Source organism: Artemia franciscana, chromosome 18 (genome assembly GCF_032884065.1).
Source record: "Artemia franciscana chromosome 18, ASM3288406v1, whole genome shotgun sequence".
In the NCBI taxonomy this organism is placed as follows: Eukaryota; Metazoa; Arthropoda; class Branchiopoda; order Anostraca; family Artemiidae; genus Artemia; species Artemia franciscana.
The window spans coordinates 8613401-8636963 of record NC_088880.1 but is presented as its reverse complement, the minus strand read 5'-3'; the positions used below and the strand labels follow the sequence as shown (position 1 = coordinate 8636963).

The following is a 23563-nucleotide window of genomic DNA, read 5'->3' as shown; positions in this document are numbered from 1 at the left end:
CTGGCTGATTTTATGGCACTAGGAAAAGTTTCATTCAAAAGTGATAAGTTCACAAGAATGGTGAGAATGGTGTGTGTTACGTAACTGTAAACACAGTTACGCACGCTCTTTACCATACCTCTTGATATTTATTAAATAATAATTGTATTTTTAGTAGTTTTGCGAAATACATTTTAGTTCTTCATGTTTAAAATGTGTCCACTCCAAATCTACCCTAAGCTAGACCCGGATATTGAACTTTCGGTTACTACCAGTTTCAGTGATCTTAGTTCAAAGGCTCTAACCATACTTTCACCTAGCTGTTAGATTTTATCCTGAATTTGTAGGAAGTTCATGGTGTCTTGGAGTGAGCTGTTGGAAAAGCATTAATTAAAAAAGAAGCAAAAATGAAGGTTTCTGCGTTTTTATTGCATCTACTGTTTGTGGGATGTTCAAAAATAAAACAAATTTAAGCTGGGTTCAACTTTGTGAACCAAGAATAAAGATAAAATTTTCTTTACTGATGTGTCTTGTAATTTTATTCATAGATAAAACTCAAATCCAATGTTCATAGCAATGCTGAAGTACAGCTTAATTAATTGAAAAAATAAAATATACAAAAATTAATAAATAAAATACAAATTGAGAATACTGAATTCAAAATCGTATCGAACAAGTTTTCATAAGGTTTAATATGTGACAAAATGTGCTATTTTTTTATTGTTCTATCCTTAACTTTTCATGAGACTAGGTTGTAGGTGCTCAGAAAATTGCTCAGATGTATAAACCAACTTGACTCCTGATGGTGGTTCTGCAGAGAGAGAGAAGACACTTGTTGCCTAACGTGAGCCAAAATTTAAAACATAAAATCTTTACTTATGACGACAGTGAGAAAATGCCATTATACGCTATAGAGGAGCAATTTAACCCTTACCTATCTAATCCAGATGGTTCTGAGCTAGCACAGTAGCTTCGTTGTGATGCTACTGATCGGGGACAGGAAGTGACCAAGGCTTATCTATTTACAAATGAACTAAAATCATTTACACTCCAGCTGCGGAGGGGAGATGACCCCGTCCCCCCTTACTTCTTACTAACATTACCAAAAATCTGTCCTTGCTATGTACTAATATTATCAAATACCTCTGTTCTAACTGAAAACTAAATAAATAAATAAAAATAAATAAGATAATTTACTTCAAAAGTTAAAATACAGTTGAGTTTTTTGTTCCACAAAGAATTCCACAAAAAAAATTTATCATCTGTTCCAACAGATGATAAATAGGCACTTTGGAAGTACTGCATGTCATTTCACGTTTGTAGATACTAAATAAAAAAGTAACTAATAAATCTGACAAATATATTTCCAGGATTAAATACTCAAAATACAGTGAGCCAAATTTCTACAATGAAATTAAAAAAACTTAAAAAGAAAGAAAATGAAATCTCAATTTAAGTGCTATGGGACAAAAGAATTTCAACTGGAGATTTAACAATACTTTTAATCCAAAAATGTTAAAAGTAATCCATTGCATTTGTAATTCGGCTCATCATTTTTTTTTTAAGAACAACGACATTAGCTGACAATTTTAAGTCCCTTCTTTGACTCTTCGAAATGGTAAGATCTCACTGCACACTACCAAATAAAATATTGAACTCTGAGGACAGGAGGTCAGATCAAAATGAAAGAGACTTTTGTAAAAGAAATAAGAGCAGAGTCCCCAGATTTTCTGTTAAAATCTTTTTCTTCAAAAAATGCGAGAAGTCAGCATTTTGATGAGTCAAAGTATGAACCTTTTGTTTGTAATCGCTCTGAAACTAATAAATTTGAGAAGCCTCTTCTTTGAGAATGTCCACTTATCCGTTTTATTGCTATTCTTACGACAAAAAGGAATGATAATACTCACAATGAAATACTATTAAGCCATTGGAAAAATGGAACGATGAAAAACCAAAAAAGAACACAATAAATGAAGAGAAAAAATCCAAAAGAATAAAAAAAGTCGTTTAGAAAACTCTAAGGGAAACGATAAGAGAACTCAATTTTCATTGTAATAAGAGAGATTGATTACTAATTGTAAACCCTTTACTGAATCGCCTTAGAGGCTGTTGTTTTGCTGTTCAACTATTAAATTTTGATCCTTTGTTCATTATCATTGGAAATTAATATATATTGAAAATCGCCCTCAAAAAGTATATTAGCAGATATCAGTACAAAATAAAAAAATCGAGGACATTCTCAGAGATGATTTTGTTAAGCTGAATAATAAAAACTACCTTGAAATACAAAATATAGAATATGGATGCAAACACACACAATGGGTAATAGTTTCAATAGGAATGTCAAACTTAGATCACAAGCTTTAAGGAACAAATATTTTGCAAAATTATCGAAGATGTACTTATAATTCAGTTTCCAATATTTCAGGTTTTGCCAGGTGTGCCTGAAGATTTTTATGACCTAAAAGGAAAACGTTACATAAAAAACAAAAATCAAAAACAGATAACATAAAGAAAGAACATACATGGGAACAATGTTTCATGAAAAATATTTGACGAGTACCTCTGAAATGTATAGTATATCTGAACAAAAAAAGACCCAATGGACAGTTTTATTCTGTATATTTTTTTTTCACTACAAAGCCTACAGCACGGCAAAAAATTGGTCAAACAATCTTATTTCTGATCGGCCAAGACCACAAATATTTTTGTACAGTCTAAACCTAAGTTGTTTTTTTTTTCTTTTTGTTCTAGCCGTGACTTATTTTATAGTTTTATTCTAACTCATTTTATATTTAATCGAATAGAAAGATCAATTATTTTTTTAACTAAAAGTAACGTCATTAGAGCTTAAAATGAACAGAAATTCCTATGCGTTTTAGGGAAGCTGCCACTTCCTAAACCTTCGTTCGTTACAACAAAGTCTTAAGGTTCTTGAAGATCATTCTAATGTAATACCCGTGTGTTTGAGCAGTCTTTCTTAAAAAATTGCAACAAAGCGTCTAACTTAATCACACAGAGTGAGGGTTGAGGAATGGGAAACACCCCTCGTAACCGGAAAAATTTCTTTTCGTTTAGTTTGCTTCTTACTTTCTTAAAAATAGTTTTTATTTACTTTTCTAACAGTTTTGCAAATCATTCTTGAAAATATTCTTCCTTACCTTCATGCTGAAAATTTCTCTTTGATAACTCCCTGGGGAAATTCTCCATTCATAGAAAATTGGCTTTGTGGAAAACCCTTCTTCTGTAAATACCCCCTCCCCCCTTAAAAATGGCCGCATACTTACGGCAGGGAATTTACCTGGGGTTGTTATATTTTTCGGTGTTACTTGAAAAACCGTCAGAAATTAAATTTAAAAAACAAGTTTTTAACTGAAAGTAAGGAGTAACAGTAAAACTTAAAACTAGAAGAAATTGTTCCCCATATGAAGGGGGTCACCTCCTCCTCAATACTTCGCTCTTTACGTTATAGTTTGATTTTTGTCGCAATTCTTTAACAACAATAACTGAAACACATGGGAATTAGAATAGGAAGCTTTTTTTAAAGTTAGAAAATACTTTAGCGTGAAGAGCAGAATATTGAGAAGGAGGAAATTTTCTTCTTATATGAAGTAGATTCTGCTTGCTTTAAGTTTTTGTGCTGCTCCTTACTTTCTGGTAAAACAAATGTGTTCTTGTTAGTTTTTTTTAAGAAGAATCCTTAGTTTGGCTCACTATTAATATTTTGGTGCAAATTTTTCCACAATAATCAGTAAAATGTGCCATTTGGAAAACCTGGACATAAATAGCATTGTCTATTTCAGTTTTACACTTCCTTAAGTTTTCCTGAAAAAAAAGAAGCTTAATACCATTTCCAAAACTTTGTACCTATATTGTTTTGACAAATAGGATGCACTTAAACTCTTTTAATTAAGCTCCATAGTAAAAAATGAAATCCTAGTACTAGTAGCCTCGAAAGTTTCAACTGTATACTCTAAGTCGCTCTTGAGATATTGTGGAGACGTCATATTTGCGACCATTATTTAAATTTTATTTTCAGAATTTGGCACAAAATTTGATTTTCGATCAATAAAGCTCTCTTCAGATATTTTAGTATAACTGGGTTGATACAATCACCCCTTAAAAAATAAAACAAGCGTAAATCCATGATAAAAAAATTGCAAAATTCCTAATTCCTGTATAAATGAGCTTGAAAGTTCTACAGTTTTTTTTTCTGATTGGCTGAATCTGAATGTGATTTTCATTGAGTTCGCTTGATTTTTTGATGGTGTTTTTCCATTCTTTCGGAAATTGGATAAATTTTAAATAGCATGCTTAAACATCTTCATATATTTGCAATAAACATAAAAACCAATTATTTTGATACGTCTATTGTTATAAGGACACTGGTTTTAAAGTTTTTATGGCACTTGGTATTAACCAAGTGACATATAGCAATCGCAAATTCTGTCGGTGTGTCAGTCTGTCGGTCCCAGTTTTGCTACTTTAGGCACTTCCAGGTAAGCCGGAAAATTAATTTCAGAAAATTAGAAAAAATGAGGTATTTTTAACTTACGAACGGCTGATCGAATCTCAATGAAATTTGATATTTAGAAGAATATCGTGTCTCAGAGCTGTTATTTTAATCCCGACCGGATATGGTGACATTGGGGGGTTGGGGGGTTGGAAAGGGGAAACCTAAAATCTTGGAAAACACTTAGACTGGAGGGATGAAACTTGGTGGGAAAAATAAGCGCAAGTCCTATATACATGATTGACATAACTGGAACGGATCCACTCTCTTTGGGGTAGTTGGGGGGGGGGGGGTTAATTCTGAAAAATTAGAAAATTGAGGTATTTTTAACTTACGAACGGGTGATCGAATCTCAATGAAATTTGATATTTAGAAGGATATCGTGTCTCAAAGCTCTTATTTAAGTGACATTAGTGACATTTGGGGGAGTTTGGGGTGGGGGAACCTTAAATCATGGGAAACGCTTAGATTGGAGGTATCGGGATGAAACTTGGTGGGAAAAATAGGCAGAAGTCTTAGATACGTGATTTACATAATTGGAACGGATCCGTTCTATTTGGGGGGGGGGGAGCTAATTCTGAAAAATTAGAAAAATGAAGTATTTCTAACTTACGAAGGAGTGACCGGATCTTCATAAAACTTCATATTTAGAAGTACCTCGTGACTCAGATCTCTTATTCTAAATCTCAACTGGATCCAGCGTAATTGGGGGGGGGGGTGCAGTTGAGGGGAACCGGAAATCTCAGAAAATACTTAAAGCTGTGAGATCAGGATGAAACTGGATGGGAAGAATAAGAACCTGTCTAAGACACGTGACTGACATAATTGGACCGGATCTGCTCTCTTTGGTGGAGTTGGGGGGGGGTAATTTTGAAAATTGAGGTATCTTTAACTTACGAAAGGGTGACCAGATCTTAATGGAACTTGATATTTAGAAGGGTCTTGGGTTTTAAAGCTCTAATTTTAAATTCCAATCAGATCCTGTGACATTGGGGGGAGTTGGATAGGGAAACCGGAATTCTTGGAAAACGGGAAAATTGGGGTATTTTTATTTTACGAATAGGTGATCGGATCTTAATGAAATTTGATATTTAAAAGGAATTCATGTCTCAGAGCTCTTATTTCAAATCCCGACCAGATCTTTTGACATTGGGGGTATTTGGAGGGGGAAATCTTGGAAAACGCTTGGAGTGTTGAAATCGGGATTAAGCTTGGTGGATAGAATAAGCAATTGTCCTTGATATGTGATTGGCGGAACCGTACTGGATTCGCTCTCTTTGGGGGAGTTTGGGGGAGGGGTTCATTGATTTGGCGAGTTTGGTGCGTCTGGACGTGCTAGGACGATGAAAATTGGTGGGCGTGTCAGGGAGCTGCACAAATTGACTTGATAAAGTCTTTTTCCAAGATTCAACGATCTGGGGGGGGCTAAAGGGAGAGGAAAAATTAGAAAACATTAGGTATTTATAACATAAGAGTGGGTGATCGGATCATAATGAATTTTGATATTTAGAAGGACATCGTGACTCAGAGCTCTTATTTTAAATCCTGACTGGCATTAAGCCTCTTATTTTCCTTTTAAATCAATCTATTGATTCATAGAATTTTGCTAGAGCTCATACCATATGATATCTTGGCTCTTAGCTCTTCTTGCCTCGTCACAAGTGCCATATGAGCTCTTAGCTCTTGTTGGTTACTATTGAGCCAAGTCGCTATTTACCTAGGCTAGAGTTCATTACAATAAACTGTTTGAAAATAAAACAATAGGTTGTAAAAAGTTGATACAAAAATTTAGAAAAAAATGAAAACACAGAGATTGAAACAGAAATGTTGTCAGCAAACTGAAAATGATAATCTGGCCCCAAAGATTAACTTGGCGAGAAGAAACTGACGCTAGTATCTGACCTTTTAAATCAATCTATTGATTCATAGAATTTTGCTAGAGCTCATACCATATGATCTCTTGGCTCTTAGCTCTTCTTGCCTCGTCACAAGTGCCATATGAGCTCTTAGCTCTTGTTAGTTACTATTGAGCCAAGTCGCTATTTACTTAGGCTAGAGTTCATTACAATAAACTGTTTGAAAATAAAACAAAATAGGTTGTAAAAAGTTGAAACAAAAATTTAGAAAAAAATAAAAACACAGAGATTAAAACAGAAATGTTGTCAGCAAACTGAAAATGATAATCTGGCCCCAAAGATTAACTTAGCAAGAGGAAAGTGACGCTAGTATCGATGAAAAAGTAAAAGGTATTTCTTACTTATTCAGAGCAATAATAAGATAAAATAACTGTAATTTGTGCTTTCAGTAAAACAAGTGTGGCAGTAAATTTCTGATTTCAGTTTGTGAATGAAATGCAACCACAAAGCTTGATAAAATACCAATATACACCAAACATCATATAGCATTGGTACTTTGTCGAACATGGGCATGCAAAGACATTGAACCACGTTCATAACTAAGAAAAACTAGTTAACTAACAAAATGACTATTACACATTAAAAGGAAAGCTAAACTTTCTTGTTCTGTTTGGCACCTAATGCTTTTAGGCTTTAGTTAGGCATTAGTGAAGGTTTCTCTCATGAGAAACCTTGGTTTCTCATTTTGAGGTGTAGCACCCATTACAATAAAAACTACATAGTTGTATCGTGATGGCCTTTTTATAGAAAATATAATTCGCATTTTTTGAAATGAAGTGATTGCGCTTATCTAAATGTTTCTCTTTAACCACTTCAAATAATCAGATTTCATTTTCACTACTTTTACTACCACTATCATTTCATTGCAGAACCAAACCACCTAAGGCTAAGACATCTACGCATGCTCCACCCCAATCCTAATCTCTTCAAAGCCTCCCTCTTTACACCTTCTTAAGACGTTCCCATTTCTCTTAAAACATTCCTTACAACATCGAATTCTCGCCTTTCGGAAAGAACCTGCTAATCGTTTAGCCATAGAAGGTTGGCCGCCAAGAATGATCTTTAACGTTCTGCCATCCTTCACAGATATAACTTTTTTTTATTGTTTTTTTAATTTTGAATTAGGATCACGTTGAACAAAGCTCTTTGAAAATAAGATTTAAGCTTGTTTAGCACGATTTTATCACAACTTTTTAATTTTAAGTTATTTGTTGATCATAACAATAATTTAACGAGTTTATGGCCCCTAATCTTTTCTTACTAATGACATTTGAAGTAACCATAGATAAGAAATGACCGTATGGAAGAATTTTTTCAGCATTTTTTCTAGGGGGAGGGGTACAAAATTATTAAAAAAAACACCTAAGAAATTAGTTAAGTTAATTTAGCTTCTTTTAATAGGTCCAAAAAATATTTTGGAAGGAGAATGGTCTCAAACCCAGTGGGCTCCTCCCCTCCTGAGTACAACTATCCTGGGCATTCCCAAATGTTTCGAAAAAAAATGGACGTCATCAGCCATCCTTACCCTTTTTCTTATTAGTGGGCATCGGTACATAATTTTTTCTATATGTTAACAAAGAAATTTCGGTAACCAATAAAGTAGATGTTAAACTAATCCATTAAATAGGTAAATGCCTTGGATTTCGGGTTTATTGTACTCTGTACTCTGTCAGTTTGTTATACTCTGTCGAAAATAATAAGTTAAAAAACAAGATATGTTGAACATATATGGATCTTTACTTAGGGAACACTAAAGCGAAGGTATTGATACTAAACGAATGTGTCTTAATTAGAAAGTTTAGTTTTTATTTACTTTTCTGACAGTTTTACAAACCATGCCTGGAAATATTCTTCCTTCCCTCCATGCTGAAAATTTCTTTTGAAAACTCTCTGGGAAAATATCTCCATTCCATAGAAAATAGAAAGTCCTCCTCTGTATAACCCCACCCCCCTCAAAATGGCCAAATACTTACGGCGGGGAATTTGCCAAGAGTAGTTAGATTTTTCGGTGTTACTTGAAAAACCATCAGAAATTAAATTTAAAAAAAAAGTTTGTAGATGAAAGTAAGGAGCAACATTAAAACTTAAAACTAGAAGAAATTATGCCCCACATGAGGGAGGTCCCCTCCTCCTCAATACCTCTCTCTTTGCGCTATGGTTTGATTTTTTGACGCAATTCTCTAACAACAATAAGTGAAAAACAAGGGAATTAGAATAGGAAGCTTTTTTAAAGTTACAAAATGCTTTAGCGTGAAGAGAGGGATATTGAAAAGCAGGAAATCCTCTTCGGATACGAAGTAGTTTTTGCTCGTTTTAAGTTTTTGTGTTACTACTTACTTTCTGGTCAAAAAATCTGTTCTTGTTAGTTTTTTTTTTAACAAGAATCCTTATTTTGGCATGCTATTAATATTTTGGAGGAAATTTTTCCACAATAACCAATAAAATATGCTATTTTGAAAACCTGGACATAAATAGCATTGTCTAATTGAGTTTTACACTTCCTTAAGTTTTCCTGAAAAAAAGAAGCTTAATACCATTCCCGAAACTTTGTACCTATACTGTTTTGACAAATAGGATGCACTTAAACTCTTTTAATTAAGTTTCATAGTAAAAACTGAAGTGTTAGTACTAGTAGCCTCGAAAGTTTTAACTGAATACACTAAGTCGCTCTTGAGATATTGCGGAGACGTCATATTTGCAACCATTATATAAATTTTATTTTCAGAATTTGGCACAAAATTTATGTTCAAATAAAAAAAGAAATCCTTGAGCTAGAATATATATCATCAAATATTTGCTCTATAAAACCCAATACAAAAAAGGAGTTTGAAAGACTTCTCAAGTTTTATTGTGTTTACTTTAACTTCAATGCTTTGATGGGTGTTCTATTTCGGTTGTAAACGAATGCTGCCTTTTATTGTCCCTCGCGCTATGGACCAACATTTTTTGGGCTGACTAATAATCGTAAAATTTCCTGTTCATTAAGAAGTCAAAATAGAAAATAATATACAGAAATGTCTAAAATTTTATATAGAAGCCAAAAATTAACTAATATACAGGGTGTTATGTTTAAGAGATTTGTATTTTTTGTTCTTGACGATTTTTAGAGTATCTACTATAGGCAAAATATAATTTATTTTCAACTAATTTCAAAGCTGTCATGTTGAAACAATTCCTCCAAATCGCTTCACCAGATAAGTTAAAGGAGGTGGGAGAAGGTAGAAAACGAACTTGTATACATATGAGCAAAATAGGTAAGAATATTAGCCTAGTTAGCCTAGGGACTATAAGTTAGCCTAGGGATCCAAAAACTATCTCTCTTATTATTTGCAGATGTTATTGCTTTGGTGGCTAATAAACCGCACAATCTACAGACACTTTTGAATCTCATAGAAGAATATTTACAGAAAAAAATTAATTAAGGCTGAATACTGAAAAGAGCGAAGTTGTTATTTTAAAAATAAAGAATGAAAAATATACATTTAAATTTAATTATAAGGAACTAATTATAAGAACAAGAATAAATATTTAGGCTTTATCTTATCAGAAACTGGAAGCCTAAAGAGTCATGTTGATGAAATAATTAAGAGAGGTAGAGTGGTCATGTCAGCAATATTTAGAAACCCGACGATAATGGGGATTAATAGCCTAAAAATGCATAAAAAAAATGTTTAACACAAAAATTTTACCCGTGATAGAATATGGAGCGGAGATACTTTATTGGCGGTATGTTTGTCCCCTTTGTAAGGATGAGGATAAAGACTAGGATCATTTTCTCCGTAAATGCCCGGTGCTCTTGGATTTACGAGAAATTTATTTGCATGGGATTAATTTGATGCTTCGGGTATTCTGCAAAATAGTAACCCAACCACAATATTTTGAGTGGGAGTGTGTGTGGATAAATCCTTAATAAGAAGAAAAAGTTCTATATGACTAATTTCTTTTGTTGTTAGATTAGGCATTTTTCGTGTTGCATTCTGTTTTTGTGCGTGTTTGTAATTCGTACTGTTGTTTAATTTCCTTGCATGTTTGTTATTTATTTGTATTTTTGTGTGTATATGGCTTTATTTATCTATCTGTTGAAAAAAAATATACAGAGATTAAAAAAATATCTAAGGAATTGATGATATCTTCCCCTCTTCCAAAAAAGTGGTAGTTTATCCTTGGAAAAGTATACTATGTTCTTTATGTTGAGGCAACTCGAATAAGAAAATTCAATATTTTCAAGGTATGTCATATTTTGAGGCAAGCGCTTGCTAAAGATTTTTTTTTTTCGTTTGGTTTCCTTCATGGGAGATAAAAATCTATTCATCCGTATGTTTCATTTCTGCAGTAGATCCGTTTGAGTCTGCTACCCTTGAAAGTAACAGAGTAAACCATTCAGATTACGTACTAAATTGGACCCATCGCTGTGCATTTTTAACTCGCTGGATGTGTCGAAAGACTTATCAGGAATCTTTTGTTTCGTTTCATGCCAGTAGAAAGATATTAAAAATTAATTCTCAAACTCCTTATTATAAATACAAAACCACATAGATATATATCTAGTGAGAAAAAGTAATTTTTTTGCATTTGCTTCAAAAATATCAACCATAACTTTAATATTTTCTAATCGTAAAATGTTATCCTCAGTGGTATTTTTAGCCTTGGGCTGAGGAAGGGACATTTGCTAGTTTTTCTTACATAATAAATTAAATTCATTTAATTTTGTATTTCCTTGATTCCAAGGCTATAAATTTGTCACAATTTTAATTTCTACGTATCCCACCCCCTCCCCAACAAATTATTTTTGGTAATTTCTAAAATGAAACAAAAAACTGATCTTAGTTGGTGGTTTGAATGTTAGAAGCGCATACCAAAATTTACTGATTGCATGGCTTGTGAAAGATACCGGAGGAATTTCTAACGAATTTTGGTAAATCTACCATGTTTAATTCTCTTGGGTGGAGGGAGAGGGGAAGTAGCTTGTGAGAATTTTAATTTTTGTTGCTGGTAATAACAATTAGTATTTTCTATTTATTTCGTTAGTTTTTATACTGTTCATCTGACGAAGTCTTTTGATTGTCCCCCAATGCAAGAGCCTGACTAGGTTCGGTCATTTATAAAAACAAATTTACCACAGATAGAAAATGTACTTACTGTGACAGGTACTGGTTGACTGAAGATACTGGTTTTCTGTCACTGGCCTCTGCCACTCTGCCACTAAAAACATATTTAATTCAAACTCAATGGCTCCTGGGTTTGAGCAAGTCTTTCTTAAAGAATTGTCACTAAATATCAATCTTTATTGTAAAGAACGATGGTTGAGGAAGCCCTCATAACTGAAAAAAATCCTTTCGTTTGGATTTTTGATATCGATTTTTCATTTTTTTTATTTATATTTTGACTGTTTCACAGCTCATGTCTCGAAATATTATTCATCCTCCTCCCTCCCACAGCGGAAAGCTTCTTCTGAGAAATCTCCTTTTTATGGATAATTCTTCTTGCAAAAAATTCTTCCTACCCACGAAATAACCCTCCCCCTTTAAAATTGCCATATACTTCCCGATAACAGATGCTACGTTTGAAAAATAAGTAAATTGCACAGCTTACAATCCGTTCCCCGGGGATTAAGAGGGGTCATGGCATCACCTGGAGGCATGTTTGTTGAATTTTCAACTATCCTTAATCAAATTACTATCTCAAAATTTTGAGTTGGTATTTTGTGAAAAAGGAGTGTGTCAGTAGGGGAGGGGGAGGGAACTCGCATTTCATTATTTTTGCCACTTAAGAAGGGTAGTATAACTTTTGATTTTCGATCAATTAAGGTCTCTTCAGATATTTTAGGATAACTGGGCTGATACAATCACCCCTTAAAAAAAATAAAACAGGCGCAAATCCATGATAAAAAAAATTGCAAAATTCCAAATTCTTGTATATATGAGCTTGAAACCTCTACAGTTTATTTTCTGATTGGCTGAATCTGATTGTGATTTTCATTGAGATCGCTTGTTTTTTTGGTGGTGTTTCTCTGTTCTATCAGAAATTGGATAAATTTTCTCTAGCTCAAATTTTTCGATGGCATGCTTAAACAACTTCATATATTTGCAATAAACATAAAAACCAATTATTTTGATACGTCTATTGTTATAAAGACACTGGTTTAAAAAATTTTGGTTACTATTGAGCCAAGTCGCTATTTACTTAGGCTACAGTTCATTACAATAAACTGTTTGAAAATAAAACAATAGGTTGAAAATAAAAAGTTGAAACCAAAATTATAAAAAAAATTAAAAGCACTAAGATTGAAATAGAAATATTGTCAGCAAACTGTAAATGACAATCTGGCCCCAAAGACTAACTTGGCGAGAGGAAACTGACGCTAGTATCGATGAAAAAATAATAGGTATTTCTGGCTTATTCAGAGCAATAATAAGATAAAATAAGCGTAATTTGTGCTTTCAGTAAAAATAGTGTGGCAATAAATTTTTGATTTCAGTTTCTGAATGAAATGCAACCACAAAGCTTGATAAAATACCAAGATACACCAAACATCATATAGCATTGGTACTCTGCCGAACACGGGCATGCAAAGACATTGAACCACGTTCATAACTAAGAAAAACTACTTAACTTCCAAAATGACTATTACACATTAAAAGGAAAGCTAAACTTGCTTGGGATGCTCTGCACCTAATGCTTTTAGGTTACTTTTACCTGTTTTTAACCTTGGTTTCTCATTTTGAGGCTTAGCACCCACTACAATAAAAACTACATTGTTGTATCTTGATGGCCTTTTTATCGAAAATATTATTCACATTTTTTAAAATAAAATGATTTCACTTTCTTTAAATGTTTATCTTTAACCACTTCAAATAATCAGATTTCATTTTCACTACTATTACTACCACTATCAGTTCATTGCATAATCAAGCCATCTGAGGCTAACACATCTACGCATGCTCCACTCCAATCCTAATCTCTTCAAAGCCTCCCTCTTTACACCTTCTTAAGATATTTCAATTTCTCTTAAAACATTCCTTACAATGTCAAATTCTCGCCTTTCTGAAAGAACCGTTCAGCCGTAGAAGGTTGGCCGCCAAGAAATGATCTTTGGCCATTCTGCCATCCTTCACAGAAATAACTTTTTTTTTTAATTTGAGACTGAACGAAGAATTGGGATTATGTAGAAGAAAGCTTTGGAAAGCTTTGTTTGAAAAGCTTGAACGAAGCTTTGAAAATAAGATTTAGGCTTATTTAACACGCTTTTCATGTCATATTTTCTTTTTGTAACTTTAAATTTGATCAAAATTCAATTAACAAAAAAGTGCTTCAAAAATCGGTACTTACATCCCAGAGTTTTGACAGCTAGAACGTTGCTGTATCTGCTTAGTCCCTCACTGGTCCAAACAGCGACCTTGAAAAAGTACTGTGTGCCTGGATCTAAATTGGTAACAGTGAAAACTTCCTTTTTGCTGACGCCACTCTGCCATTCGTCTGTGAGTTTCATATATCTTTTGTACTGTATTATATAATGGTGAGATCTCTTCCATTTCTTTGATCGGGTCCATGTTATGGTAATATCTTGTTTACCTCTGCTGTTCAGACAGAGACCCTTCACAGCTGTAAATTATTTATTAATACCAAAGCTGTACGTATGAAATTTACCAACTCATGAAAAGGCTAAGAAGATAAGTGAGAAAACACATTCCTTAGGGCTGCCCTTGAATCTTGTTAAGTTTCCGCTCAGAAAATCCCAGAGAGAAGGAATGTATCTTAAACAAATTCTCTGCAGTTTTATCAATTTTATAATCAATTTTGTATAGAACTAGATTAAAAAAACTAGTTATTTCAACTGAAAGCAGGAAGCGATATTAAAACTTGAAACGGACAAAAATTATTTCGTATATGAGGTGGATCACCCTCTTACATACCTCGCTCTTTACGCTACATTCTTAAATGAATTGAACAAAAAATAAACTTTAGCATAAAGAATTATGGGATGAGGAGAAGGCGATCCCCTTCATAAACATAATAATTTTTGTCCTTTTTAGTTTTAATATTGCTCATTACTTTCGGTTGACAAAACTTGTATTTAATTTAATTTCTGACCTTTTTAAAAATAAGGCGGGGGAATCAGGCTCTTCCTCCGCGGAAAATTCCCTTTCCCACAAAAGATTCCTCTCCTGAAAAATCTGCCCTGGGGGTCAAGTCATCCTCAAAGACATAGTTATTGGATGTTTCAACTATACTGAAAAATGGCTGTCCTCCAGTATTTTTGATAATTTAAAAAGGAACCTAGAACTTTTGATTTCCGACCAGATGAGCCCTCTCCTGATCTTCTGCGATCGCCTGTTGGATACGATTACCCCCTCCCCCCTGGGGAAAAGAAAAAGAAAATAAACACGAATCCGTGATCATCTTTGTGTGCCGACTGACGTCATGTTTGTCGACTGACGTCATTATAAGGATTGAGCTGTATGCCGTCAGGAAGTTGTTTGTCAACTGACGTCATGTTTGTCGACTGAAGAAATTACAGACCGGGACATCGAGACACAAATGACGACCGGGACACAGGGAATGTAAATGACGACCGGGACACTCAAAGAGAAATTACAGACTGGGACACCGGGACACAAATAACGACCGGGACACAGGGAATATAAATGGCGACCGTGACACAGGAACACAACTACAACGGGGACGCCGGGGGCACAGGGGGATATATAAATGACGACCAGGACACAGGGAATGATCGATTAGCAATCACCATTAACAAAGCTCAAGGGCAATCATTAGAATAATGAGGTATAGATCTGAATAGGGATTGTTTTTCCCATGGACAATTAAAAAGCTAAAAGAAGAAAAATCTAAAAAAAGAAAAAACCTAAAAAGGGAAAAACTTAAAAAAAGGAAAAAAATAAAAAAGGTAAGAAACCAAAAAAAAAGCTAAAAAAACACTAAAAAAGCTGCAAAACTAAAAAGAGAAATACTAAAAAAGAAAAACCAAAAAAGAAACTATATATATATATATATGATATATATATATATATATATATATATATATATATATATATATATATATATATATATATATATATATATATATATATATATATATATATATATATATATATATATATATATATATATATATATATATATATATATATATATATATAAATAAGTTGTTTGTCTGTCTGTCGAGTGACGTCATGTCATCATGTCGTCATGTTGTCATGAAGTTAGTTGTCGTCATGTTTGTTATGACGATGCCGTCATTAAAAGTGTTTAAGAAAATCGTTCAAAGACAAATTTTTAATTGTAAGAAGATCGTGGACGGAAAAATATTTAATCGTGAAATGACTGAAGAACCTACAAGGGCAACAGACACACAACTTTCGAGTTACGTCATGTCATCATGTCGTCATGTCGTAATGAAGTTAGTTGTCGTCATGTTCGTTATGACGATGAGGTCATTAAAAGTATTTAAGAAAATCGTTCTTAGACAAATTCTTAATTGTAAGAAGATCGTGGACGGAAAAATGTTTAATTGTAAAATGACTGAAGAGCCTACAATGGCAACAGACACACAACTTATGACGTCAGGTGACGTCATGTTTCTGTGTCGACTGACGTCATGAAGTTAGTTGTCGTCTTTTTTGCTATGACGGTGACGTCATTAACGGTATTTAAGACATTTGTTCACGGAAAAATGTTTAATTGTAAAATGACTGAAGAACCTACAATGGCAACAGCCGAGGAAGCTGCTCAATGAGTTTATGCCAAAAAACTTGCTGCTGATAGAGAAAGTAAGAAAAGAAAGCGTTCCGAGGAATCACAAGAACAGCAAGAAAACAGGCTTGCAGCTGATAGAGAAAGTAAGAAAAGAAAGCGTGCCGGGGAATCACAAGAACAGCAAGAAAACAGGCTTGCGGCTAAAGAACGCAAAACCGCGCAGTTAGATGAAAATCCACCTGGACAGCGAGAGTCAAAACATATCAAAACTGAAAATGATAGCGATGATGATTGGGTTTGGGATTTTGACTTGGATAAGGTCATCAATGCCTACCAGATTTAAGTTAAAAAAACAAAGGTTCGTCGATAAGTACTTCATAGTGACGCTGAAAAATAAAGAAGAAAAAGAAAACTGAAAAAAGAAAATAGGTAAAAAACAAAAAAAAACTAAAAAGAAAAAACACTCAAAGAGAAATTACAGACCGGGACACAAATGACGACCGAGACAGAGGGAATATAAGTGACGACCGGGAACCTCAAAGAGAAATTACAGACTGGGACACCCGGACAAAAATTACGACTGGGACACAGGGAATATAAATGACGACCAGGACACAGGGACACAACTACAACGGGGACGCCGGGGGCACAGGCGGGATATATAAATGACGACCGGGACACAGGGATTGTTCGAATAGAAATTACAGACCGGGACACCGGGACACAAATGACGACCGGGACACCGGGACAAAGGGAATATAAATGACGACCGGGACACTCAAAGAGAAATTACAAACTGGGACACCGAGACACAAATGACGACCGGGACACAGGGAATATAAATGACGACCGGGACACAGGGACACATCATTAGAATAATGAGGTATTGATCTGAATTAGGATTGTTTGTCCCATGGACAATTATATGTTGCATGTTCAAGAGTCAGTAAACCTGACAATCTATTTATATGCACAGACAATGGGACAGCGAAGAATGATGAATATTCGCATGTTTTACGTAGTTAAAAAGATATGTTTATATCTATCTCTATTCACAGGTGGGACACAGGGACACAACTACAATGGCGCGTAACTAATATGGCGCGTAACGACTTACGCGCGCGGGGGGGCTTGGGGGGGCGCGAAGCGCCCCACCATCTAGGTGATGGGGTGGCGCGAAGCGCCACCCCAACAGCTAGTATATATATATATATATATATATATATATATATATATATATATATATATCTATATATATAAAAATAAGTTGTCTGTGTGTGGATCTGTGGATCTGTGGATCAGGTGACGTCATGTTTGTCCGCATATGACGTCTGAATTATTTCACACTGATACAAAATAAGAAAAAAACTAAAAAAGGTAAAAACTACAAAAAAACTAAAAAGAAAAAAAAAACTAAAAAAGCTAAAAAACTAAAAAAAACTAAAAAAAGGTAAAAATCTAATAACTAAAAAAAAACTGAAAAAAATAAAAAAAGGCAAAAACTACAAAAAAATAAAAACTAATAAAAAAACTAAAAAAGCTAAAAAACTAAAAAAAACTAAAAAAAAACTAAAAAAAGGTAAAAAACTAAAAAAAAACTAAAAACTAAAAAAGAAAAAAACTAAAAAAAGGAAAAAACTGAAAAATAAAAGAGAAAAAGAAAACTAAAAAAATATGAATATATATATATAAAAATAAGTTGTTTGTGGGTTATGTCTGTCTGTCTGTCTGTCGAGTGACGTCGTGTTTGTCCGCATATGACGTCTGAATTATTTCACACTAATACAAAAGAAGAAAAAAAACTAAAAAAGGTAAAAACTACAAAAAAACTAAAAAGAAAAAAACTAAAAAAGCTAAAAAACTAAAAAAAACTAAAAAAAGGTAAAAAACTAAAAACTAAAAAAAACTGAAAAAACTAAAAAAAGGCAAAAACTAAAAAAAAACTAAAAACTAATAAAGAAAAAACTAAAAAAAGGAAAAAACTGAAAAATAAGAGAAAAAGAAAACTAAAAAAATATTAATAAATATAAAAAATATAAATATAAATATAATATAAATTAGCAATCAACAAAGCACCGAGACACAAATGACGACCGGGACACAGGGAGTATAAATGACGACCAGGACATAAGTAAAAAAAAAAAACTAAAAAAACTAAAAAAATGGTAAAAACTACAAAAAAACTAAAAACTAATAAAAAAACTAAAAAATCTAAAAATCTAAATAAACTAAAAAAGAAAAAAAAGAAAAAAGGAAAAAAATAAAGGAGAAAAACAAAACTAAAAAACGAATGTATATACAGACCGGGACACCGGGATACAAATGACGACCGGGACACAGGGAATATAAATGACGACCGGGACACAGGGACACAACTACAATGGGGACGCCGGGGGGCACAGGGGGATATAAATGACGACCGGGACACCGGGACACAAGGAATATAAATGACGCCCGGGACACTCAAAGAGAAATCACAGACTGGAACACCGGGACACAAATGACGACCGGGACACAGGGAATATAAATGACGACCGGGACACAGGGACATAACTACAAAGGGGACGCCGGGGTGCACAGGGGGATATATAAATGACGATGGCGACTCAGGGAATGGTCGATTAGCAATCACCATCAACAAAGCTCAAGGGCAATCATTAGAATCATGAGGTATAGATCTGAATACGGATTGTTTTCCCATGGACCATTATATGTTGCATGTTCAAGAGTCGGTAAACCTGACAATCTATTTATATGCACAGACAATGGGACAGCAAAGAATGTTGTATATTCGCAAGTTTTACGTAGTTAAAACCATATATATATATATCTATCTATATTCACAGGTGGGACATAGGGACACAACTACAATGGCGCGTAACTATTATGGCGCGTAACGACTTACGCGCGCGGGGGGGCTTGGGGGGGGGCGCGAAGCGCCCCCACCAACTAGGTGTTGGGGTGGCGCGAAGCGCCACCCCAACAGCTAGTATATATATATATATATATATATATATATATATATATATATATATATATATATATATATATATATGTATATATATATATATATATATATATATATATATATATATATATATATATATATATATATATATATATATATACTAGTTGTGTCCCTGTATCCCACCTGTGAATATATATATATATATATATATATATATATATATATATATATATATATATATATATATATATATATATATATATATATATATATATATATATATATATATATATCTATATATATATAAAAATAAGTTGTCTGTCTGTCTGTGGATGGATCAGGTGACGTCATGTTTGTCCGCATATGACGTCTGAATTATTTCACACTAATACAAAAGAAGAAAAAAACTAAAAAAGGTAAAAACTACAAAAAAAACTAAAAAAACTAAAAAAAACTAAAAAAAGGTAAAAAACTAAAAAAAACTAAAAAAAGGTAAAAATCTAATAACTAAAAAAAAACTGAAAAAAATAAAAAAAGGCAAAAACTACAAAAAAAATAAAAACTAATAAAAAAACTAAAAAACCTAAAAAACTAAAAAAACTAAAAAAAACTAAAAAAAGGTAAAAAACTAAAAAAAACTAAAAACTAAAAAAGAAAAAAATTAAAAAAAAGGAAAAAACTGAAAAATAAAAGAGAAAAAGAAAACTAAAAAAATATGAATAAATATATATAAAAATAAGTTGTTTGTGGGTTATGTCTGTCTGTCAGTCTGTCGAGTGACGTCGTGTTTGTCCGTATATGACGTCTGAATTATTTCACACTAATACAAAAGAAGAAAAAAAACTAAAAAAGGTAAAAACTACAAAAAAAACTAAAAAGAAAAAAAACTAAAAAAGCTAAAAAACTAAAAAAAACTAAAAAAAAAGGTAAAAAACTAAAAACTAAAAAAAACTGAAGAAACTAAAAAAAAGGCAAAAACTAAAAAAAAACTAAAAACTAATAAAAAACTAAAAAAGCTAAAAAACTAAAAAAACTAAAAAAAGGTAAAAAACAAAAAAAAACTAAAAAAGCTAAAAAACTAAAAAAACTAAAAAAAACTAAAAAAAGGTAAAAAAACTAAAAAAAAATAAAAACTAAAAAAGAAAAAAACTAAAAAAAGGAAAAAACTGAAAAATAAAAGAGAAAAAGAAAACTAAAAAAATATGAATAAATATATATAAAAATAAGTTGTTTGTGGGTTATGTCTGTCTGTCTGTCTGTCGAGTGACGTCGTGTTTGTCCGCATATGACGTCTGAATTATTTCACACTAATACAAAAGAAGAAAAAAACTAAAAAAGGTAAAAACTACAAAAAAAACTAAAAAGAAAAAAAACTAAAAAAGCTAAAAAACTAAAAAAAACTAAAAAAAGGTAAAAAACTAAAAACTAAAAAAACTGAAAAAACTAAAAAAAGGCAAAAACTAAAAAAAAACTAAAAACTAATAAAAAAACTAAAAAAGCTAAAAAACTAAAAAAACTAAAAAAAGGTAAAAAACAAAAAAAAACTAAAAACTAAAAAAGAAAAAACTAAAAAAAAGGAAAAAACTGAAAAATAAGAGAAAAAGAAAACTAAAAAAATATTAATAAATATAAAAAATATAAATATAAATATAATATAAATTAGCAATCAACAAAGCACCGAGACACAAATGACGACCGGGACACAGGGAGTATAAATGACGACCAGGACATAAGTAAAAAAAAAACTAAAAAAACTAAAAAAATGGTAAAAACTACAAAAAAACTAAAAACTAATAAAAAAACTAAAAAATCTAAAAATCTAAAAAAAACTAAAAAAGGTAAAAACTAAAAGAACTAAAAAAGAAAAAAATAAATGACGAAACTCAAAGAGAAAGCGACCAGGACAAAAGGAATGTTCGATTAGCAATCAACAAAGCACCGGGACACAGGGAGTATAAATGACGACCAGGGCATAAGTAAAAAAAAAAAACTATCTATATATATAAAAATAAGTTGTCTGTGGATCTGTGGATCGTGGATCAGGTGACGTCACCTGAAAAAACTGGATCAGGTGACGTCAAAACTGAAAAAACTAAAAAAAGGCAAAAACTACAAAAAAAACTAAAAACTAATAAAAAAAAATACACCGGGATACAAATGACGACCGGGACACAGGGAATATAAATGACGACCGGGACACAGGGACACAACTACAACGGGGACACCGGGGGAAACAGGGGGATATAAATGACGACCGGGACAAAAAAACTAAAAAGAAAAAAAAATAAAAACTAATAAAAAAACTAAAAAATCTAAAAATCTAAATAAGCTAAAAAAGAAAAAAAAGGAAAAAAATAAAGGAGAAAAACAAAACTAAAAAACGAATGTATATACAGACCGGGACACCGGGATACAAATGACGACCGGGACACAGGGAATATAAATGACGACCGGGACACAGGGACACAACTACAACGGGGACACCGGGGGAAACAGGGGGATGTAAATGACGACCGGGACACCGGGACAGGGAATGGTCGATTAGCAATCACCATCAACAAAGCTCAAGGGCAATCATTAGAATCATGAGGTATAGATCTGAATACAGATTGTTTTCCCATGGACCATTATATGTTGCATGTTCAAGAGTCGGTAAACCTGACAATCTATTTATATGCAAAGACAATGGGACAGCAAAGAATGTTGTATAAGTTTTACGTAGTTAAAACCATATATATATATATATATATATATATATATATATATATATATATATATATATATATATATATATATATATATATATATATATATCTATAGACAATGGGACAGCAAAGAATGTTGTATAAGTTTTACGTAGTTAAAACCATATATATATATATATATATATATATATATATATATATATATATATATATATATATATATATATATATATATATATATATATATATATATATATATCTATATTCACAGGTGGGACATAGGGACACAACTACAATGGCGCGTAACTATTATGGCGCGTAACGACTTACGCGCGCGGGGGGGCTTGGGGGGTTCGCGAAGCGCCCCCACCAACTAGGTGTTGGGGTGGCGCGAAGCGCCACCCCAACAGCTAGTATATATATATATTACTTATTAATCCATGTTCCTTTGCCAAGTGATATCGTTACTTAGATCTGGGAGCAATAAAAGGCAGCGCAATGGTACTGCTTAGGTAAAGAGCGATGAACTTGAATTGCGGGGTACTTCATATAGAAGGAGGTGTCGTAAAAACTTCAAAAGGATCCATTCGATTGGAAACTGCAAGTTTTAATTTTATTTTTAATTGTTGAAAGTGACTGAAGAGCAACCAGCCCCCCTCCCGTTTCCCACGCCCATCATTTCCCAGAATATTTTCAATCAAATTTATAGAAAGCCATTTTGTTCAGATTAGTTGAAAGATCCTGTAATTATGTCTTTGAAGAAGAAAACCTCCCCCATATCCATTAGGGCAAGGGTTTTAAGTTAGATCCGGGGGGCATATAAAGTTTTCATTGAAAGGCTGGTTGTATAAACTTTGGAGGGGTCTTGTTAGATGGGAAATCAGTGCTTTTCTGATAGTCGATAGCAATTATAGGGCAACCATTCCTCTCCCCATCCATTATTTCTCCAAGCATATTTAATCTAAATTCTATGATAGCCTATTGTTAAACGTATTTAAGAGACCCAGGAATTATGTTTTTTTTTTAATGAAAGCCCCCTCCCAAATGATCTTATATTGTATATACTTAGGTTTTGGCTGATTCAGTTGGAAATCAGAAGTACTAGTGTTTTTTTAAATTCAAAAGTGATAGGAGGGCAACTAGCCACCCCCCCCCCCAATGTTCTATTTTCCTAAATGCATCTGATATAAATTTTGACGTCAGCATTCAGTTAAAATTAGCCTAAATATCATTTGAAAAGGTTTTTGGAGTTGAACCCCTCAGAACCTTGGGGCACGGGTTGCAACTTGTGCTGTGAACGCACAAAAAGTTCTTATGGAAAAAGTAGTATTAACGTTTGAGGAGGCTCATTTAATTGGAAATTGAAATTTATAGTTCCGTTTTAAGAGCCAAAAGTGATGGAGGGTCTATCCCCCCTGACGCCATAAGTTTCCCCCTAACATATCTTATCTAAATTGTGAGATTATCACTTTGTTAAAATTTTTTCAAAGAACATATAACAAAGCCTCCAGGGTGGACATAACCAACTATAGCCCTTCGGGCAAGGGTTTAAGCTATTTTTTTTTGGGGGGGGGGCATATAAGATTTTCATGGATTGGGTGGTCATATGAGCTTTGGATAGGGCTCACTTGATTGGAAATTAGAAGTTATAGTGCTCTTTTGAAGAGTCACAAGATAATTTAGCACAACTAGCTCCCCCCACGCCCATCCTTTTCTAAAACAAATATCCTACCAATATTTTAAGACATCTATATTCTTCAGCATT

At 33.0% G+C, this 23563-nt stretch overlaps 1 protein-coding gene across 3 annotated transcripts in view; it reads right to left on the bottom strand.

Moving 5' to 3' along the window:
* Positions 1 to 1159: 1159 nt before the first annotated feature.
* The window catches only part of LOC136038568 (uncharacterized), a 35401-nt gene continuing 12997 nt past the window's right edge, over positions 1160 to 23563 (bottom strand). Inside the window, exons 4-6 of one of the 3 annotated variants that reach the window (XM_065721742.1) lie at positions 13738 to 14010; positions 11548 to 11610; positions 1160 to 2440 (exon numbers count right to left, since the gene is read on the bottom strand). In XM_065721742.1, the coding sequence (XP_065577814.1) occupies positions 2382 to 2440; positions 11548 to 11610; positions 13738 to 14010 (395 nt within the window). In that variant the 3' untranslated portion in view covers positions 1160 to 2381. The remainder of the gene's footprint in view (positions 2441 to 11547; positions 11611 to 13737; positions 14011 to 23563) is intronic. The other 2 variants (XM_065721744.1, XM_065721743.1) reach the window with 2 other exon arrangements.